This window comes from Podarcis pityusensis (assembly GCF_964106645.2).
Source record: "Podarcis pityusensis genome assembly, chromosome: 5".
Taxonomy (NCBI): Eukaryota; Metazoa; Chordata; class Lepidosauria; order Squamata; family Lacertidae; genus Podarcis; species Podarcis pityusensis.
Window position 1 is genome coordinate 76,538,810 of NC_138032.1, and position 23,199 is coordinate 76,562,008.

Genomic DNA, 23,199 nt, shown 5'->3' on the forward strand with positions numbered 1-23,199 from the left:
CTGACAGATCTGTGGGCTGCAAACACAGCTGCATGCAACAACAACAAAAAAGGATGAGGCTTTTATTCCCTAAAAAGCAATGTGGGGCTTGTTTCACAAACAGAACCTTTGCAATGTCTAAAACACTGTTTCCCCTCCCACCTTTTTGTTAGAATAAATGTGCAGCCCATTTGGGGTAAGAAATTGTTTCCTGAGATCTTGGCTTGACAGGCCTTCACATTGTACCATGTGTCAGATATTACTATTATGCAGACGGTGAAAACTTCTTATTGATCCAAATGCTCTGTAGAAACTTCATTTGAAAAGCCTGTCTGACATTTTGATTTGATTCACCTGGCAATGCCAGGAATGTAAATGGGAGAGGGGGAAACCTAATTATAGTGGTTCTTCCTGACAAGCTCTTGAGGAAAAGCCGCCCTGTTAATGTAGTTTGGAGAAGATTATATACGCCTTCTAGGTTTGGGGGAGCAATGCAATTTGCTTTGCACCTCAACGCCAACTTACCAGATGTGCATTTTCTGAAACAATATGCAAACTGAAACACTGCCACATCCTTTGGCATTCACACCTCTTTGAATTTTGCAGTGCCGTTCTCCATCCCAGTAATGTGCACAAAAGCCTATATGCTAGGAAAAGTGTGCATCTTGATGCATATATTAGAGAAAACAGTGTACAAAAGTTAGGGGAAATTGCTTTGCAAAAAGGTGAATATTAGTCACAACTGCATACAAAAATGTATATATTAGGAGAAATTGGCACTAAAATGCTGATCATCTTTCATTATAACTGTTTTGTTTTTCTTTTAAATCATAAACGTAAGTTGGAGAACTGAACTAAAGAATAGGAAATGGAAAGAAACAAAAAAATTACATATCTGCCCATCCCTAGCCCCTTCCGAAACCAGGGCCAACTTTAGGCTTTGTGGCAATTTCTTTAGGAAGCATACATGCAATGCTGGTGAAGCTCCTTCTTCAACCACTACCGCTGTCACAAGTCTCAGTAAGTTAGGAGCCCATGAAAATTTGTTCAATTGTGACTCATAAATGACATGCCAAATCCATAGCCCAAGGAGGAGTTTTCAAGCTATCTCTTGATCCAGCCAGTCAAGAAGAAGAAGAAGAAGAAGAGTTTGGATTTGATATCCCGCCTTTCACTCCCTTTAAGGAGTCTCAAAGGGGCTAACATTCTCCTTTCCCTTCCTCCCCCACAACAAACACTCTGTGAGGTGAGTGGGGCTGAGAGACTTCAAAGAGGTGTGACTGGCCCAAGGTCACCCAGCAGCTGCATGTGGAGGAGCAGAGACGCGAACCCGGTTCCCCAGATTACATGACTACCGCTCTTAACCACTACACCACACTGGCTCTCAACAAAAGACACAGACACAGACACAAACTGCAGTCAGTTCCAGATGCGGTGTGTATGTGTTTAGAAACAGGTACATATTGTAAAGCAGCATTTTCAACCTTGCCTGCAACTGAAATAAAATCTAGATGTCTTGTGCTCAAAATATAATAGCTGGAAAATAATATCCTGGAAAAGAGCACATGGAAAGCCCTTCAAAACAGCATTAAAATGTTTCATCAGAAAGAACACATTTCTGAAATCCAATGCAAGTCATTTAACTATGTGAAAAAAATGACTTAGTGCCTCCAGGGCCTCATCATACATTACCATAGTGGCGCAGGGTCTGCTTTCTGTGGTTTCCAGCCAAACTGCTTGCAGTTTTGTTTTGAAGCCTGGAACCATGTTGGTATGCCCAATCATACAGGCCTATTTTTCGCCTTGGCAATTATTGGATTGGGAGTACCTATGCAGCTGAGCACACACACACACACACACACACACACACATACACACTATAGGGGTCCAGTATAATGCCTTCATATTCATTATTGTGCACACAAAATTCATTCATGTGCATTCATGTACACCGCAATTAGGATCCAAATCACATTAGTTCCAAATTATACAGCCAGATTTTTAAAATTTTATTGGGGGTACCCATACTTCGAGCTCCAAAAGGGATCCAAACATCACTCTTGTTGCTGCTTTAATTACACAGTTCTGTCCAGATAGTCTCTTTGTTATTTTCCTCATCTTCTTGTTGTTATCATATATTCCTTTCTTTGTGATCTCTGATAATCTTCACAAGTGGGTTGAAAACAAACATATCCTGTGTGGGTTTTACACTCTCCAAGAGCCATATCACATAAAGGACAGACGCCATTTCCACACCTCCACAAAAAACATTCCCACAGTCTGTCCGTTGATTTTCACAGGCCTGCGAAACTGTATCTCAGGGGGCCCTGCCAGGTCAAATCCACATTCCGATAACCATACATTCACATTCCAATGACCATGGTCCTCCTCCCCCTCGTCCTCCTGTGAGCAGGCCTGTCTTAACAAATCTCCATTTGAAACTGTGTCACAAAGCTGTCTTTCCATCAGATGTTCCCACTAGTCCTCTCTTTGATCAGTAATTTATTTCCACACAGTTCTTAATCTTCTGCTTGTGATTAGTAATTTGCAACGATTCATTCTCTCTGGGAGGGAGGATTATTGGGTACTCACATAAGACAAAAAAAAGAAAAGTTTTTCCTCCCCCCCCTTTCTGTTTCGCTCCGACATACCGATCTTTTAATGATGAGTCTTCACTTGATTTATTGTCCAGCCCATCACTCCGCTCACAGAGATCCCATTAATCAGCAGTCTTTACTCCCGATCTTCACTTGAAGTATGTGCATTTGCTTCTGTTTCCCATTATATATTTTGAGCTGATGCAAGCCAGTGCGCAATCAGAGACAGCGTCCCGGAGAGCCAGACCCACCCGAGGGCTTCGTGCCTAGTGCCCTCACCCCGTTCTTTCGAATCTGGGGGTGAATTATGGGCACAGCAGGCAAGGCAGTCCCCCCCCCATTCCCTTGGGGGGGGGGCAAGGGAGGCTGCATACTCCCATAACAGCCTCTTAATTACCTCGTGTGGGTCCGAGAGATGTTATTGTCAGCCATCTTCCAATGCGCCCCCTGGTGCCCCTGAGGTACCACTTTAGCTAATGGGGCCTCCTGCTGCCGCCGTGCCGCCACCACGCAATTTCTGTTCTCAACCTGAAGCACTATTTCTGGGTTAGTGGAGTCTGTAACCTGAAGCGTCTGTAACCTGAAGCGTCTGTAGCCTGCGGTACCACTGTATCTCTATCAACCTTTAGTTGGACCTTGAGAAGTGTGGAGATTCAAAGTTTGCAGTGAATGTTTTTGAAATGTGCTGCTAATATAAAGCATGTGTTTGGGGCAGCAATACCCAATGGTGAACAATGGCAACACTGAGGGGCAAAAACGTCAGCTCTGGCTGAAGCCAAGTGCTGCTGAGAGAACTGCTTGGTAACCTATTACTGCCAGTTTGCTTGGTGTTGTTTGTTGGTGCTTCCTTCAACATTGCATATACTGCTGGGGGGGGGGGGCACAAAAAGAAGCCATCTCTTGTTCTGCTTATATTATCAACCTCATCTTAAGTGCTTCAGGGCACTCAAAGCACACTCAAATCCCTCACGAAAACATTACAGTCTAGCCATTTTGTTGGCAAATAGCCCAAACTGCTCTATAAGTTGCAGTTCAGTTTCTTTTCGCATAGTTGGACTACAAGCAAAGTGGAAGAAGCAGAAGTCTTTTCTAAATCTTGAAAAACATGAAAGAAAGAAAAAAGGAGAGAGAGAAGAGGGATTGGGTTGGATCTAGAATACATTAGTTACACTTAGATCCCATTGAAATCAAGAGGACGTATTTCATGACAAATCATTCAAACTGATTGCAGTGTGACATAAGTGTAACTAATTTGGTCTGGATCCATTCCATTATTCTTGTTTCGAAGCTAGCAGCTTTCTATCCTCTGTGTTATAATGTATTTTTTAACAAAAAGACTGATGTCAAAGACACTTGAATTAGAGCTTCATGACCAGAAGAGAATGATATTTATGACAGGATGCTGGCCCTTCATTGTACCCATTTTAATGAGTAATGGAATTACAGTCGTTGCCCTGAATAGCCTGCGTTTGACAAATCCAGATTAGAGGAATAGAGCAACTCGCTCTACTTAAGGAACACCTAGATATCTTGATGCTGCAGGGAATCTATGAAAAATATTTTTTAAAAAATCTAATTGGTTCTCTGACTGGGATTTTCTTTGGTGTGGGAAGATGTTGGGTTTCTTTCCACAAATCTCCCTTTTGTGAAATCAGCAGTAGCTGGCTTCTCTCCCTTTGTCATCACAATAGGCTTCCTTTCATTGTAGGCTGAACTTCCTGCAGCAGAGAGTCTGTTCCCTATGAGATTTGGAAGTGCAGGGGTCTTAATCATGCATGGAGAGAATCATGCATTGTAAGAGAAGAAGAGTGCTCTCTGTTGCAGAACTGCAGCTTCCAACTTGTGGAGAGCTGTAGCAGTAGTGAAAGAGGGAGCACAACCCTGTTCCTCATACTTGATGTCTTGGGGGCCTTTGATACCATTGACCATGGTATCTCTCTGGATTGACTGCGGGATGAGTATCAGAGTCACTGTATTATAGTGGTTCCATTCCTACCGGTGTGGTTGAATCCAGTGTTGGGGGAGTGCTCTTCAATCCATGGGACTTGTGTAATGGGGGCACTATTTTGTCCATGGTGATATTTAACATCTGTATGAATATGTTGGGAATATTTTTGGATGGTGTATTAGGTAAAGGGGGTCTGTTGAAGCCAAACTGTGTAGTATTACTTTGAAGAAGCTGTAGCCCATTACCAGCTGGTAGAAAAATCCTCTGATTGTAGATGCTGTTGTGAATGAAAAGGACCACAGAGCCTTGGGATGCCTTTCAAGGGGTCTCAGAATTGAAAGGTAGATTTTCTTTAAGTTGAATGCCCTTGCATTTGCTTTTCAGTCAAGCTACTTAATATGAATGGTAAAGATAAAGGTAAAGGAACCCCTGACCATTTGGTCCAGTCGTGACCGACTCTGGGGTTGCGGCGCTCATCTCACTTTATTGGCCGAGGGAGCAGGTGTACAGCTTCTGGGTCATGTGGCCATCATGACTAAGCTGCTTCTGGCGAACCAGAGCAGCACATGGAAACACCGTTTACCTTCCCGCCAGAGCGATACCTATTTATCTACTTGCACTTCGACGTGCTTTCGAACTGCTAGGTGGGCAGGAGCAGGGACCGAGCAACGGGAGCTCACCCTGTCGCGGGGATTCGAACTGCTGACCTTCCGATCGGCAAGCCCTAGGCTCTGTGGTTTAGACCACAGCGCCACCCGCATCCCCACAAATATGAATGGTACCAAATCTTTAAAATTTGCTTTAAATTGAGATGAAATTTGGGAGTTTTGCTGAATTCAAAGGATTAAAATGAAACATGTGAAAAGGGACAATTTAGAGGACTAAAGATGTGTTCCCACCTTTGCGGCCCCATTCTCTTACAGTGAAAATGGGGAGGCTCTTCCTGATGGCTTCTGGGGTGGGCTGATGAAAATCAATTTCATGATCAGAGGAGAATTTGCTTTTCATGCAGACAACAGCTTTTCCCATCACAATTGCTCCTAGGATCGGCACTCGAGCATAATGAAGTGTCATTTTCAGCGGCATACTGTCTCCAAGGCTTGAAACTGTGACAACCTCCCCGCACTGCCCCACATAAAAGAATGAAAAATAAATGAAATAAAAACCCCAGCCACTAAATATTATGGCAAGACAAACCTCTGCCACTCCCTCACCCCAAAGATTTTTTTTCTATCCTTGGGGGTCACTTTGCTTCCACCCCCACACAATTACGCTTCAGTAGCATGGCCAAATGATTTGGCCTGACTCTGTTAAAAAATAAATATGATTTAATCTTGTGGTATGTTTTATTCCTTGAAATTTCAAACTGTTTTAAAATTCATAGGAGAATTCTTGGCATTCTAGATGTAAAAGAATCTGCAAGATTTCAAATATGAACAAATGTCAGTATAGTTTTCACTTGAAGAGACAGATTTTGCTATGGAGATGATGACAGTGATTCTGCCTTCTCTGACCATCATCTCCCTATAATAGCCACAAACGCAGATCTATGACCTTTGCCACGCTGGCCTTCTGTATCTTCCTCATGTCCAGTCTGAAGCTCCTCTGTAATATCACACATGGTCCTGTTCTTCCATTCTTTTCCTGAAGGACACACTAGTATTCACATAAGGCCAGGAAACGTCTTACAGCAAGCAATTTTTGAACACATTCTCAAACAGAGCAGATTATCTGAGCCTCTGTAGAATCATTTGGAGCAATTAAATGCTATATATGAATATTGCTATGGGGTGACTGAGGAACATCACCCCGTAGCTTTTTTCTAACGCTCATCTAAATCCATCTTTGGTTTCACTGTCTCCAGGGTTGACACAACCATCTGTTGAGGCGTTTAATGATTTTTGGAGAACTGCAAAGGGGAAACAAAGAAAACCAAATCTGTACCAAGTAGCACAAGGCCAATTAAAAAACAAAGTAAATAAATAGAGGTGAGAATATTTCTGTATTTTCCAAAAAATAAAATCAGAATTTATTTTTATTCCACATTTCTACTTCCCCCCTAGGTAAATCTAGTAGTAGTAGTAGTAGTAATTTTATTTATACCCCGCCCATCTGGCTGGGTTTCCCCAGCCACTCTGGGCGGCTCCCAACAGAATATTAAAAACATCAAACATTAAAAACTTCCCTAAACAGGATTGCCTTCAGATGTCAAATAGTTATCTATTTCTTTGACATCTGATGGGAGGACATTCCACAGGGCGGGTGCCACTACCGAGATGACCCTCTCCCTGGTTTCCTGTAGCTTCACTTCCTGCAGGGAGGGAACTGCCAGAAGGCCCTCGGCGCTGGACCTCAGTGTCTGGGCAGAGGGTGGAGACGCTCCTTCAGGTATACAGGACCGAGGCCGATTAGGGCTTTTAAGTGTTTTGAATGCCTTGCTTCAGATTATAATATCTGGAAACAGATATTTCTTTGTTCATCTGAGGTGGCTTTCCATGAAGCCAATGCCGTTTAGTATCTTAAGATCCTACATGACCTGTAACTATATTGCTGAATGCATGCCAGCATTCTTTATTTTAAAACAATAAACTGCAGATTGTGAAGCAAATTCATGATTATTATTTTTTTAAGTTTTTCAATTAAGTTAACTTGCACCAATTGCCCCGGCTTCCCACTCATTGCAAGGGAGGCTTTGTAGCTCATTGGCCGAACTCACACTTCACATATAATAAGGTCCCGGGAGCAACATGCAAATAGCATATACATTTAAAGACTTTCAGGTACCTGGCAGAGATTCCATACCTACCAAGTGTCACAGGGAAAAAATGAAACATCTCATTTTTTGGTGTGAGATTGCAACGGCCATTTAGGATGCCATGATCTCACATGCTCCATGGTGAGTCACATGATCCATGCTGCAATCTTGCCCTGAAAAAAAGCATGTAATCATGGTGCAGGTCATGTGACTCCCCCTGGAGCACATCCTGGTTTTTGATCTGAAAAGTATGGGATTCTGGGACAGAGGACAATACTGGGCTCAATGAACCAACAGTCTGAGGAGATCTAGTTCTTCATTCAGCAGTCCTGGTCATCATAAGTCAGACCCACTCTCCTGATCTATTGTCAAATGCTGGGTAAAAGACAGTGATGTTTAGATATAATTGTATAGGCAAGCTGGCCCCGTTCACTAAGGCTGCCTAATGGAAAGTTAATTGTAGAGCAGTGGAAAGGCATATAATGTGAATGAGCTAGAAACAGTGGCAGATATATAGGTGTCAGGCACCTATGCTGGGGCTGCAGAGTTAGGCATTTGGGGACGCGTCTCATGCAGATGTGAATCAACCAGGGAGTGGTGACCGAAAAAAAGATTGAAGGCATAGAAATTTCTAAGAGTGACTTACTGTCTTGGGAAATTGCTGAAAAAGCAATGCTTTTGTAGTCCTCCTCCCACCCCCTGGTATATGTTTCTTCAAGTAACTATGCAAGGCAATATAAGAGGCAACCAATGAAACCTTTATTCATCCAAAAGTACAACTCAAGACTCTTATGCTGACTAATTATTTTAAGGGATCTAATAGGCATATCTGCTTTTGATCAGTCACATGTTTTTCCCCCCTCCATTAACACAGATAGTGATTTTGTTGTTGCACCATACCAAGTTCGCCTGCATTTTCCAGCTAGTGGTGCTCTGCTAGGAACCAGATCTGGCTGTTTATGAAAAGAACAAATTGAGTGAGAGCAATTTCTGTGTTATTCAAATCCTCAGATCTGATGCTTGCCGAGCTGCAAATGGAAAGAGGGCAAAATAACACGAGCCAACCAACTCAATGTGTACATTTGAGATGAAAATGATGGTAGGGGTTTTTAAAATCCATATTCAATTTTGCTGATAATTTTCCCACCAAAAGTAATCATAACTTCTGCAACTGCTAATACATAGGCTCAAGGCGTAACAACTTTAGTGGGTCATTAGAAACCATAGGTGGGATCCAGACACATGATTGAAGCTTCTGCCCACATTCTGGGGCTTTGGGGCATTCTCTGATTCCATTCTGGAGCACCTTGAATCCACCCAAACAGCCACCCTTGAAAGTCAGGGGCTTTTCCAGAGCAACCTCTGATTCAGGACAGGGAGCTAAAGTTGGACACTAGTGCATGTACCGAAGTTCTTGGTTGCATGCATTGGGTTCTTGGGAGACCAGACCAGCAGAATTAGAAACAGATAATCTGGTGCAAATCTTTACGATGCAAGAGCTAATTACCTTGGCCCGGTAAGTCTAGATAGATACCTTGTTCCAGACTACAGATGTGTGTAGTGGAACATGTTTGAATGTTCACCCCAAGGGGGCAAAGCTGTCTGCACAGAAAATTAGTACATCAAGAAAGAGGCTTGATTAGGTCTCTTGTCCCTGGTTTTCTATTTGAAATGGTTTCTTTCTTCTTCTCCTTTTCAAGCTGGAGGAGCACTCAGTCATACAAATCCCCTATCTGTAGTCTGACGTGCTGTCTAGGAAGAGCTATTATATGATTCTCCATTTGTATACTGAAGTGGAAATAATGGAAGTGTGCAGTACAACCGAAGGGGTTCAGGAAGTCTTCTCATCCTGTTGCTCCATGTGTAGACCAGAGAGCTCTGGATTAATGGCAAGGTTACAATATTCAATGAAACAACACATGGTAGAATTGAAGGTAGGGTTGCCATACAGCCGGGAAAACCCAGATATGTGCTCTTTTGGGGGACCAACATGCCCATCCAAGCAGATTTTAACGGAAATGTCCGGGTTTTGGAGGGTTTTTTGGGCTCAGACTTGGGCTCAGGCTCAGGTATGTTGGGCTAGGGCAGGCATCCCCAAACTTGGTCCTCCAGATGTTTTTGGGACTACAACTCCCATCATCCCTGACCACTGGTCCTGTTAGCTAGGGATGATGGGAGCTGTAGTCCCAAAACATCTGGAGGGCTGAGTTTGGGGATGCCTGGGCTAGGGCTTGCTAGCCCCAGCCAGGGAAACAGGCATGGTAGAGACCCCTTGTACCTCTTTCCCTGACTCAGGCTGTCCTATTTTTTGTTCAAGATATGGCAACCCTAACTGAAGGCAATGACCCAAAACAACTGCCTGAGTTTGTGAGATGGGGCAGAGAAACCGTACAGCATGATGGTATTACAATAAAGGCAAGCCTACCTGAATGTTAGAGGAAGAAAGGGATAACCTGGCACAGGACTGCCTAGCTGAATGCCATGCCTAGTCTAAACCACAGAGGAAAATGGAAAACCAAACAGAAGCTGCAATTCCTAATTACCAGATTAGCCATGTCATTCAGAACGAGGCTGGTAACAGAGAACGTTGTTCCTATTAGACAGTGGTCCCCCAAAACATAACAGAAACAAAAACACCCCCAGACCCTAACTGGCCACTGAAGCATGATCACATCCTCCCTGTCAGATAAAGCAACAGATAAGGCTCTATCAAGTCATAGCTCCACCCAATGTGCAATAAAGGAACATGCATACAAAAGAGCCAAAACTGCTAAGCAATGGCTGGCAATGAATCTGCAAAACTGTAGAACACACATGCAGATGTCAATCTGACCCAACAGACTTTCGCGGACATCTACCTGCATTGGGAAGCCTGCACACAAACAGGTGATTGTGGTTGCCATTCTACTCCAGCTCCAATGCAGCTGCAGGGGCTGCAGAGATAGGGCCTAAATACAAAAGCTGGGGATGTTTCCCATCATGAGGCACATTAGGATTCTGGATTTTGTTCCCCTCTACCAAATTCCTATAGGTGCAAATGCTGCTCTTCAAACTGGATCTACATACTATCTTACCTACTCTCCTACCTTTGTTCAAACCTTTGTTCAAACGCAAAGTTGGATAGGGCCTTGCATATATATATATATATATATATATATATATATATATATACACACATATTTTTGCAGAAGCTGCGCATACAGCACAATGCAATAAAGAATGACCATTTCATCCTTGTCATGAGAAAGGAGTCCTTAATGTATTGTCTGCACAATTTTAGTGGCATTTTAGGCGTTGTTGCATGTGTCTGCACCATTAAATTTCCTAGGAGGTCTGTGTTTTTTAATAAAACAGCAGAATCTGGGGCAAAATAAATGAACAGAATGGCAGGACTGGGTTTCCAGCAAGAAATAGCTTTCTCTGCTTTAAAAGTAGGAAATTAGAACATGAACCAAAAAAAGGGAGTACCAGTTAAAATCTGGAGAAATATTTTACTGCCCTCAGTCCCATTAACAGGTCTTCTTTGGCACTTGAGAGTGGTCACAAGTAGTTTGCCTTTTTTTTTATTCATAGAGAACAAAATTTACAAAGTCATTCATACATTTTTCTTTTTTTTCTTTTTTTCTTTTGTTTGTTTTTTACTGACTTTGAAAATTGGGAATATTCAAAATACACTTTTTACCCCACTTCATTCTTTCATTATTTACAGATATGTACAAGAAAAATGTAAGAGTTCTTTTTAATTGTATTAAAAATCTTTGCTGGTCGATTTCATTATATGGATGTTCCATGGGACGACTCCATGGCTTCTGGAATGACTCCCCCTGGCACAGACTGAAAGGACATTGGGATGGGGGTTTTCACAGGGCTCTGACGAAATAGTCCTCCGTTTGGTGATCTGTGTTTACACTGTATAGAGGGCATGGTAGCTGAGCTGCTCAGAGGCAGCGGCAGGTTGCTACCAGAGGCACCTGTGAGTGTCCTGCTGGCACCATGAGTTGTCTGTTCTGGTAAAAAGGAGGTGACAGAAAGTTGTGTGTTCTGGTATTCACGGACAGGCTCTAGGGTCTGACTGGGTGGCATGCCCCCAATCTCCAAGGCTGAGATTTCGATGGATGCTGGGGAGAGTTGCTTGTGAGCTAAATCTTCATCGATTAAACTGTTCATACGTCTGTGGACCTGTTCCAGGTTCACTTCTTTATCCTATGAGAGAAGAGAGAAAAGTTTATTAATCCTGAAGTATTGGGGAGGCTCTATTCCCATCCAAAGAGAAAGTGGTGACAAGTTTTTCTAGTTCCCATGTAATTTGTCCTGTAATTTGCCCACAGTAAAGCCTAAATGTATGTCTTTGTGGCCTCTGGGTCTAGGCTGCTATTATGGAGACTCCTTTGACTATCTTTGCTGATTTAGATCAGCCTTCCATAACTTGTGACCTACCCAGTTAACTCACCAGCCATGTATGGTGGGCCACTAGCTATTTAATAAACCTCTTCTTGTTGTTTTCTAACAGTGGAATTAGAAAAGTCGGTGGTTGTCAAACACCTGATAGTATATGACCAGTGGTTTGGGTGTGCTTGATGAGTCACAGGTTGTATGGATTGATCTAAACATGGTGGCCCAAGCCTTGACAGATGGCAGATCACTTTATCACCCTAACTGTTGATTTCCATAATATTACAGGCAGAAATCCTTTTGCCTTTAGGTCATTTGATCCTTGCATGGCTAAAACAAAAGCAAATGTCTCTGATATTTCATGGTGTGGACTCTTAAGACCAACTCAATGCCCTTTGATTATATTGTTACGCACCATCACAAGTCTGATTTATTTCACATACCCACACTGAGAAACCACAATTGGCAGTGGATTCTCAGTGCACACAACAGATTCTTGATGTGCACAGCAACAGATAATGCTTTTTCACTCATGATAATGTACACTGGTTTCCTCCATTGTTTATTCAAAATGTCATGCATGAAGTGGCCCTGGGAATGTAAGGGGATAGATGCCAGGATCGTAGTGGTGGGGCAAATAATTTGCCATCAGCTTGACAGAAGACTAGCAAATATGAACTTAACTGTAACCTATGCAAGACATGGCCTGTCGTGGACAAAAGTCTCAGAAGTTGATACAGAAAGAAAACACTGGGTATTGGAGATGATGAAGGAGAGGAGCAGCACAAACATTTGTTAAATGTTTGGATATGGATTATGAATATAAATTCAGCATCAGAAAAAAATAGTAAAGCCTACTGTGAATACAAGTAATAGTGTACACCACAACCCTCACCATATACCCAGGCACTTGCCCCATGCACTATCCAAATCACCCTGCTTTATATGAAAGTCATAAAGCCTGTTATGTACTGAAGTTCTCACCCTGGGCCAGCAGGGGGATACTGTAGATAGTTTTCACTCAGGTCCACATATGCAAATAAGGGATTGAAAGTGACGTTCAGTGATTGGATAGTTACAGAAAATGGTTACTGTCGCGTTCTAGTGGAGCTCTATATAAGCAGGCTGGCTGAACCCTTCAGTTCAGTTCTGTTCTGGCCTGTGAATAAACAAGAGCTGTTTGAAGAATCGCTGTGTCGTCTGATATGTTGACCCACAACTTAACAGAGCCAATGCAAGCTGGAGGGACATTTCTTCCTGTCAGATATTGCTCAGCTGATTAACAAATGTCCAGGAAGCTAGAGGGCAAATAGTTGCGCTAACATTAATAGCTTCAACTATGTACAATATAGTATTTCCATGGCCCACCACAGAGTTTCCCATTGTGCCAGCCCATTAATGTCTGTAGATAGGAAACAACATGGGACAAGATAATGATCTGGGTACTCCCAATATGAAGTCTTTCTGCCCCCGTGGAAAGTCAGTAGTGGCACAAGAAGCAATTGTGCTATGAACCATCTCTGTGCACAGAGACATTACGAGAGTAAAGTAGGATAGAGTAGTGAAAATCATGCTACCCCTTTAGCACCATCCAAGCTTGAAGCAGTTGCAGGTAAATAAGAAAAACTTATCAAGAGATATGGCCTGCAAAGTCAGCTTCCTTAATGAATAATTGTGTGCATCTTTCAAAAAGATTCTTCCCTTGACAGTACATCAAATGTATTTTGAGCTGTGAGCCAATTACGTTTATCTGCAACAAACAAGAGTTTTGAGAAACACCAACATTGACATCTATGCTAGGAAGTCTTTTTCTAAAAAGCTAATTGAATAGAAACTAGAATATGTCATTTGTATTTCAAGGCAACATGGCCAGTTGGAGGGGAAAATTTTGCCACTAATATTTAATCAGAAAAACTGGCATTACTCAAAGTATTATGGCAACCATATTGGGATTTTATGGGTAGAAGAAGAAGAAGAAGAGTTTGGATTTGATATCCCGCCTTTCACTCCCTTTAAGGAGTCTCAAAGCAGCTAACATTCTCCTTTCCCTTCCTCCCCCACAACAAACACTCTGTGAGGTGAGTGGGGCTGAGAGACTTCAAAGAAGTGTGACTGGCCCAAGGTCACCCAGCAGCTGCATGTGGAGGAGCGAAGACGCGAACCCGGTTCCCCAGATTACGAGACTACCGCTCTTAACCACTACACCACACTGGCTCTCTGGTAGGGTAGGGAGTGGCAGAGATCTAGTAGTGAGCAAGTGTAAAGAAAAAGGTCAGATTGACCTGTTTTTTTTCTGGTCAGTTGGGTGACTTCATTGCACCAGGATTGACCTGTGTGAGGTAGTCATGTTGGTTTCTTCTCTGTAACTCTGTACTTACGTCCTTGTTGTTTATCCAAATAAAAATTATAAATAAAAGACGATTGCCAAATATCTGAAGTGGCCCCCTTATAATTTGGGTGTGCTATATGAAATCTGAAGATGCTTTGTCCCATCCCCTCTTTTAAAAAGGGAAAGGGGGGAAAAGATGATGCCAGTGCATTTGTCTAACTGTCCACTACCTGGATTCAACCAATCAGAGGAAATGATGAACAGTATAGTCCTATAGAGGGAAGTGAGTTTCATCTGTAAAGTTCCCACTTGGTTTTTACAGCAAATGTAGTTTATTTGTAGTGACTTTAAAGGAGGAACATAGGCACACTAGCTAAAAGAGATGAAAACTTTAATATACCAACTTGGCACTTTCCATCTCAGAAGGCGTAAGCTATGATAATGCCGTTAAATCATATTCCAAATGCCACAAGAAAATGTTTTGTTTTACAGTCCCTAATGAAGATATCAATTTTCATTAGCTTTAAATGTAAAAGAGATTTGTTTTAAGACAGGTGATGCAGAAATGCATCTGCATAATATATGGAAAGTGAAGAAAAATAGATGGAAATGAAAAGAGTGGTATAGCATATATACCTACCGTTCACTATAATGGCACTGTCTTGAATTTAATATAAAGTGAAAAACAATGGATTGCATTAAATGATTTATTTGCCTTAGTGGAAATCACACCCACTTTTAAAAGCTGGGGCACTTAGTTTTGGCTGATCCCCCTATCCACTCAAAGCCTCCCATCTCCCATGGCACAATGGGTCAGTGTGTTTGGCTGTTAACCAGAAAGTTGGTGGTTCAAGCCCACCCAGGGATGGCTGTGGGCAGGTTTCCTGCATTGCAGGGGGTTGGACTAGATGACCATGGGGGTCCCTTCCAACTCTACAATTCTCTGATCCCCAAAAGCTGCAACTGGGAGTTGGGAGACTCTCTGGAACAGATTGAGATATGAAGTCAAGGCCTGTAATATGCGGTGGCTATCCTGACTTTTGTAAGCAGAAGCAGTTTCTGCTAAGTCATTCACAACTGGAAGCAAGCCAATGTCTTGTTCCAAAAATCTCACATTGAAGGTGAACATAAATGACTGTTGGCCAAGTGGTATCTTACCACGGTGTGCATATAATCACTTCGCATGATGGTAATCCATGTGACATGAAGAATTGTACTTCTAGTTTAAAAATTGAGGATGTCAGTCATGTTTCCATGAACGTTGCTGCCTGAAACCTGACCAAAGGCACCCCATGCTTATAACGTATATAATCCATAAGGGAATAATTTTTTAAATAATTCTGCATTCATTCCCTCCGTTAATACTTTCCAATTTGTCTAGTCCATTTGCAAGGCCATAATTCCAATTCATTCTGTCAGAATTTGAGTAGCAGAGGTTTAGTTATTATCGCCTGCCAAAGGGAAGAAATGGGAGTAACACATGTATTTTGTTGTGATTTTAAAGTAACCGCTATGCACTGTTAAGCTAAATAGATGAATAAACAGTTGGCTTTTAATATACATTAATTTACACCCTCATTAGTCAAGGTTTTCAATACTTAGCAAGGTGTAATCACTGAACATAGATACATGTGGAAAACAAGACTCAGTGGTGTACATTAATTTAGAACTGTCAACTGACCTAGTCAAACATCATTTAATGCTACATAAAATTTGCTGACTGCATTCAGAATGCAGTTTTGCTGGGCTTAGTTTGGCAATTACTGGCACTTATTAAATCAGACTGGAGCTATATTCCAGATCTCTTCTATGTTACGAAGCGACCAAACCTGTTCCAGAAACTACAGGGACCCCCCAGCAGACAAATAATCAGGGCAAGTTAAGCAGACAAATGATGAGACGGTATATGCCTGTGGACTGTCTTGCCAGAGTGGTGCATGCTCTAGTTATCTCCTGCTTGGACTACTGCAATGCGCTCTACATGGGGCTACCTTTGAAGGTGACCCGGAAACTGCAATTAATCCAGAATGCGGCAGCTAGATTGGTGACTGGGAGTGGCCACTGGGACCACATAACACCGGTCCTGAGAGATCTGCATTGGCTCCCAGTACATTTCTGAGCACAATTCAAAGTGTTGGTGCTGACCTTTAAAGCCCTAAACGGCCTCGGTCCTGTATACCTGAAGCAGCGTCTCCACCCCCATCGTTCAGCCCAGACACTGAGATCCAGCACCGAGGGCCTTCTGGCGGTTCCCTCATTGCGAGAAGTGAAGTTACAGGGAACCAGACAGAGGGCCTTCTCGGTAGTGGCGCCTGCCCTGTGGAATGCCCTCCCTTCAGATTTGAAGGAAATAAGCAGCTATCTTATCTTTAAAAGACATCTGAAGGCAGCCCTGTTTAGGGAAGTTTTTAATATTTAATGCTGTATTGCTTTTAACACTCGATTGGAAGCCACCCAATTATTAATTTATTTAACTATTTGATATCTCAGACTTTTAGCTTAGGCTGGACAAGTGAATACTAAGAGGTGATATTATCGCCATCTACAAATATCTGAAGGGCTGTCACATGGAAGATGGAGCAAGCTTTTTTTGTGCTCCTCCAGAGGACATGAACCGATGGATTCAAATTACAAGGAAAGATATTCTGAGAAAACATTAGGAAGAACTTTCTGATGGTAGTGGGCAGTTGAGTGTGGAATGGACTGTCTCAGAAGGTAGTGGGCTCTCTTTAATTTGATGTTTTTAAACAGAGGCTGGATGACCATTTGGCAGGGGGGTTTAGCTGTGTTTCTTGAACTGCAGGGTGTTAGACCAAATGACCATTGGGGTCCCTTCCAAGTCTATGATTCTATGATTCTACAAATACAAATCTAACCAGTGGGGTCCTGGAAGCAAAATTGAAGTTGCTAGGCAGGCTGTTGGAAGCCAGGACCTCTATGATAGCTTTCTCATGAATGCTACCAGTTCCATGTGCAGAGACAGCCAGACAGCTTTAGCCATGTAGCCTCCATGTGTAAATCGGACATTGGTGTCAGGAGGAGGGGTTGGATTTGTTAGGCACTGGGGAATATTTTGAGATAAGCCAGGCCTGGACAAGAGGGACAGACTCTGCTTGAATCAAGATGGAACCAGACAGTTGTCACTCCATATCAAAAAGGTGGCAGAGAAGCCTTTGAACTGATGGGGGGGGGGGGACCAGCGGGAGCTGAGTCAAGTCGTATTGATACTCTTGCATTTAATTGTAAATATCATCAAGGCCAATACTATCATTTATTCCATGTTAATGGCAGATCCAACAGTTTACATGTGGTTAGATTTTAGCCCCCTTCTTCCTCCAGATCCATTGTGAGACTAAATATTTAAAAATGTAAGTATCCAAAGAAGTTTATTAACATACTCTGCTTCAGAAGCCAGTGCAAGGCAAGCTATTTTCAGAGTAAATTACTATAGTTTGGAAAAGAAAAGAACAATTGACAAGGTAATAATTGGATGGGAGGTAGTGATCCTCAAACCACAACCATTAGTTTGCTGGAAAGTAGAGTGTAAATGTAAAGGAAGTTGGAATGGGCAACTAGGTTAGCCCAAGCTAAGGTAGCAAGACAAAACATCTGAGTTTGAAAGAAATGATGATACAAAGTAAAATAAAGAAGGCGCAATAACCAAAATGGGGAAAGAGTGTTATGGTTGAACAAAACTACTATTAGGCAAGTGGGTTAATATTTGTTGTACGCTGGCATATTATTGGCTAGGAAGCTTCTGCTCAAATGTTTTAACTGTCTCATATGACAATTTCCCCCCCCTGTTGTGGTGGATTTATTTTTATGCAACAATGGAAATCTAAACACATATAGGAATTTCTAGATATATATTCTTTCACTACTTCTTGGAACATATGAAGCAGTCTGAAAGAGACTATGAAAGGGTCTCTTTAGCCAATGTGTCTGTCATTTTTAGATGTAAGGTCTGAGAAGAGTGAATTAAAGGTGGCAGATGGTGGGTAGACTTTTGGTTTACACGAACACTTCAATTTCAGAAGCAATGGAATGATTTAATCCCTACAGTCTTCTTGCTGTGGGTCAAATCATGTTATGGGTGAAATATAGCTGCCAGTTCCTCATGGATGGATAATAACATTTGAAATAAATACTGGAATTATATGAGATGGATGGATCATGTGGGAAGATCTCAAATCAGTATTGTACATCTATAGAGGCCTATGATGGGACCTGCCCATTTCTTCTGAATCTGTTATTCAAATATAAATAAAACTGTGCCCTATCCATTAGGGTGTGCTCATTGGCTCTCTAGGCATCCCAAATAACAAGGCAAATCTGGACAATACAGGGAAAGGTTTCTCATGCACCCTATGGTACCTTCTTGGTGGCACAATTCAATTCAGAAAGATAAGGTGCATCAGACATTGCCTAAGCTTTCTAATGGCTTTGTCTCCTTGACCGTCCAAAGGCCTTGTAACTGGGGAAATGCCCAGAGCTTGAGGTGGTAAGGATGAGATACTCTGTCCATTATGCTTCCTTTCCATTGCTCCTTTTTCCAGCCATAAGGGCACACGTTTTCATTTCATGAAAGTTCACCAACATTTTAATGTGAATTTTTGCACACGTTTTTGGTAGGGAAGTTTGCCCAACACATTTTGCAAGATTTCACCTAATGCCCTGCAACTTTGTACATTGTTTTCATTAACATGCAGAACTGTATTGCAAAATTCAGAAAAGTGCAAATATCAAAGGATGGCTGTATTTTGGTACAATACAGTGGTACCTCAGGTTACAAATGCTTCAGGTTACAAACTCCGCTAACCCGAAAGTAGTTGCTCCAGGTTGCGAACTTTGCCCCAGGATGAGAATGAAAATCACGTGCTGGTGGCACAGCGGGAGGCCCCATTAGCAAAAGTACGCCTCAGGTAAGAACAGTTTTGGGTTAAGAATGGACTTCTGGAACGAATTAAGTTCGTAACCCGAGGTACCACTGTACATTGTTTCAGGAAGTGTGAATTATGTAGTTTTGCCTTCCAATTTATCCTTCATCCCGAGAGGTGAGTTGGGAGAATATTTCATTTTGACACATAGGTATAGGTTTTATTCACAGTGAATGATTTCCCCAAAACATTCCCAATCACAAGGATTGGGGGGGGGGGATTTTAAACTGTTAGTTTTTCACAGTGATCTATGCATTCCCCAATGCAAGTCAGTGGACAGATTTCTCAGCCCAAGAAAAATTCATGGGTGGTGGAGGAGAATCCCACAATCAATGAACCTTTGGGTAAAAAGAGTTCTTCCTGGGCTTCCTTTTTTCCCCACACCAGTTTTTCTTGGCGATAGATCCTGTTTTTCTGTTACCTCCCTCCCCCATGCAAATCAATGGAGACGTTTCCACGTATCTCCAAAAATTCAGGGGAATGCTTTGAGGTAACAGGGTCTTTGTGAGATAGGAGTGAGATGTTCCACACGTCAGTCTTTCCTAGAGATCAGTGTTCTTTTCCCCCGCTCCTGCCCCCAATAATTCATATTGTCACAACCCTAACATTAATGCCTGCCCTTATGAAAGAACCATTGCATCAATCAGTTTGGCAGTCTTCTCCCATTCTGGCAGAAAATTAAAAGCCTTTCTTTAAAAAAATCAAAATTTAAAGGTGCCCTGCACCCCCCCCAGTGTATCTTCTTATAATTTGGCATGCATAATCCATGGGGGGGGGGGCTACAATGACCAAAAATTTCATCCACTTCTATGAAAATGGGAATTGTGAGTCGAGGACCCTCTGCCCGCTTAGGATAAATAAGACACAAGACGGGCAACAGAGTGAAGCCACGAGGCTGTCGCATACGCTTGAATGTGGCTCGGCCCCGCCCACAAACCAGCCCTATTGGTTGGCCCACTGGGCAGGGCGTGGCAGCCAGGACCGTGACACAGTGGGCCGACTATGCCCCCCTGCTGACATGGGACTGCCTCTAAAATGAGCCTGGCTCATGCTAGTGGCACAGCTAATCCAGCATACTGTTCTCACAGAAGCACATTCTTAATAGTCATATAGAAAGCATTCAGATAGGCCAATTCCCTTTTATCATATTCTCTCTCTCTCTCTCTCTCTCTCTCTCACACACACACACACACACACACACACACAATGACTAGTACCTTCCTACAAGGTAAACCAAATGCAACTGTTGACCACAAGATAATTTCAGATAATTTCACCGGGCACAATCCCTTTTGCAAGGAAATAATCTTGAAAATATTTTCATACTTAAAAAGCAGACCTGAAAGAAAGGATGTTATTTTGCCTTTGCTCATGTGGTCTCGTGTTTCTGGGAAGCATCAGAGTGCTGGTGAGTCTGAAATTCTAAGAAAATACCAAGCAGCACCCTGATGCTTTGGTGTTGGTCGCTTGAAACAGATTTCTTAATGTCTGCTGATCTTCAAACAAGATGAGAGCAGTAGAAGGCAATAGCACTACTGTCAGGGAACTGACATCGGAGCTAGAGGTGGAGGGAAGGCTCTCTAATGATGCTGGAGAAGGGCCCAGCAGGGAGAGAGGCAGCTCAGCAGATGGGGAAGCAATTCAGTGCAACACCAGGAATAAGGAGGGGCAGATGGGGGAATCGGTGAGAGGGCTCCCAGGCTCTTCACCGGACACCAGCGGAGAGCACGGGTCCTCCGCTACCCACACCCTCCCTGCGCAGAAGACTTCCGCGCAGAGAAAGTAGGAGGAGACTGGGTGTCAAACAACTTTTATGTTGGAAAAGGTTTAAGAAACGCCCACTGACGGATTCTGCTAGCGACTGAGGCAGCCACGAATTGAAGGGCTGTCCAGACAGAAAGGTTTAACAAGGCAACATAGCCAGGAGAGGCGGCAACTTACGCACGAGCAACCCCATACCATTATAACTACCAAGTAGCCATTGATTGTTTTCTTGGGGGGGGGGGGTGATACTGTTGAGTAACCATATGCAAAATGAAAGAGCGTATGCCGAGCCCTCCTGAATCAGAGCAAAGGTACATCAAGCATAGCATCCTGTTGTTTGCTGTATTCAGCCAGATAAGGAAGGGCTATAGCTCAGTGCTACAGGCAGTGTGTTGCATGCAAAATCAAAGGTTCAGTACTTGGTATCTCCAGGCATGGCTGAGAAAGACTCAGGTATGCAAGCTTGCCTCTCTACAAGCTTACTGGGCAGCTTAGACAGTACTCAGCTAGATGGATCAGTGCAGCTTCCTATGTTCCTATTCCTCCAGAGGACCCACAAACATGGCTTGAAGCTCTCTCATATTGTTGCTCCCCAGCAACTAGAAGCCAGCAGCTACCTCAGAATGTGAAGTTTCCATATAACCATAATGCCTTCTAACCTTTGATAAATTTTATTTTGCTGTGTTTTGTTTTGTTTTGTTTTGTTTGAACTATTCTAGTTGTCTGGAGCTCCTTTGGGGAAATAGACAAAGTAGATTTGTTTAAAAATAAATAATAAATAGACAAGCTCCATCTAGGCTAGTGGCGATCAATTCCATGCATTAATTATGTGCTGTGTGAAGTACTACTTTATTTTGTTTGTCCTGCATCCAGCCCTAGTCAGTTGTGTCTGATGCCCTTGAGCTGTAGTATTATGAGATACAGACAGCTTCTCTTTCTGTTTTCTCTATACCGTGCCTAACTAAGATCGATAGTGAGGCTTTTAAGCAAAACAAATTTTAAAAATGAGGCCTTGTTGGCATAACTGACAACATTTCCCGGTGTGAGTCAACATTGTTTTTAGCAAAGGTTGTTTTCTAGCTGCTGTGACAAAAATGCATCTGATAGCCTGCTGAAACCTTACAGACCTCCAAATATGTGTTCCTCATGCCAAAATATCTGGATTCTGGGAACCTGGCATGTTAATTACTTCCCAACAGCCAGGTGGAAGAGCTAAAATTAGGGATGTATGAAACTACTCTCATCCCACAGATGAAATTTGTTGGGCTTAAATTCCCTTGGAATTCCTCACTTGAGGAAGGACTTTCAGATTTGCTTTGAATTTCATTCTGGCCAAACTCCAACTGCAACCAAACAGCATGTCGAACCTGTTGATACATTTCACTAGCGTTAATGCAACTCTATAGGCTTCTGTTGAATTCTTCAAATTACAGAGGAAAAACATTTTCATGCTTTGCATTTATGGGGGGGAAATACATCATTGGGGCTCACCGAGTCCATGTTTCATTGGGTTACTTTCCCACAAGAAAGAAACCTGGATTGACAGACTGAATCATCAGGAATTACAGACATAATCAAAGACATTATTGTTTTTTTCTCTAACATGAGGAAAATGAATTGTACTCCAATATACTTAAGGTATTTTCACATTAACTAAGCAGCTGGAATTTCAAAACAGTCATGAATGGGCACTCCAAGCCAGGTTTCAGATAGACTGGCCCATTCCCTTGAGGAGTTCCTGTGGTTCTGCACACCCTTTAATTAGAGTTGGATTGAGGGAGATCTCCAATAGCAGCAATGAATGTGTGTCTATACATATATAGTAGTCGGTTTTGTAAGGTTAAGGAATGGATTATAGCTCAGTAGGTGATCACGTGCATGGCATGCAGAAGGTCTCAGGTTTGGTCCCTGGCACATCTAGTTATAAGGAACTCAGTTGCACTGTTTGGGAAGGGCATCTATGCCTGGCAAAGCAGTTGGCATGGACAGTACTGGCCCGATGCATCAATGGTCTGACACTGACTCAGAACAATACAGATAAAAAGCAGCAAAAAAGGATGTACAATAACATTTTTAAGGAAAATGTGACATCACGTGAGGGTTTTTTTTATTTTCATGCCAAGAGGTATGAAAATGAAATTGTTTGGAAATGACAGCATTGTAGGCTGAGGAAATGTGTGCTTTGTGCAGTTGAGGTGTGCATTCACTACAGGCAACAAAAGAGGCAGGGAGGGTGGAAAGGTTGGAGATTTCAGGGAGTGACTGCAAGCATAGATTTTTATTTTTTTAAATATATATATATATATGTGATTTTATAAATGCTCACCATGGTTCTGAGACCCAGCCTCACCTCATGGGCAATCTCCAAGGGGCAAAAAAACAGAGAAGAAGAAGAGGGAGGGGGAAATGATCAAATAGTGTGGCTTCTAAGAAATGTACACATAGTGATGACAGATATTGGCATACCCATGTCATGCAACACTGATGATAGTAAGCAA

At 42.5% G+C, this 23,199-nt stretch overlaps 1 protein-coding gene across 6 annotated transcripts in view; it reads right to left on the reverse strand.

Annotated features, from left to right (window-relative positions):
- Positions 1–8,016: 8,016 nt before the first annotated feature.
- GRID1 (glutamate ionotropic receptor delta type subunit 1) overlaps positions 8,017–23,199 on the reverse strand; it is a 707,273-nt gene continuing 692,090 nt past the window's right edge. For 2 of the 6 annotated variants that reach the window (XM_081004876.1, XM_081004875.1), the window contains exons 17-19: positions 23,028–23,063; positions 10,481–11,482; positions 8,017–10,186 (exon numbers count right to left, since the gene is read on the reverse strand). In XM_081004876.1, the coding sequence (XP_080861002.1) occupies positions 11,054–11,482; positions 23,028–23,063 (465 nt within the window). In that variant the 3' untranslated portion in view covers positions 8,017–10,186; positions 10,481–11,053. Of the gene's footprint in view, positions 10,187–10,480; positions 11,483–23,027; positions 23,064–23,199 lie in introns of those variants that run through there. The other 4 variants (XM_081004878.1, XM_081004877.1, XM_081004879.1 and 1 more) reach the window with 3 other exon arrangements.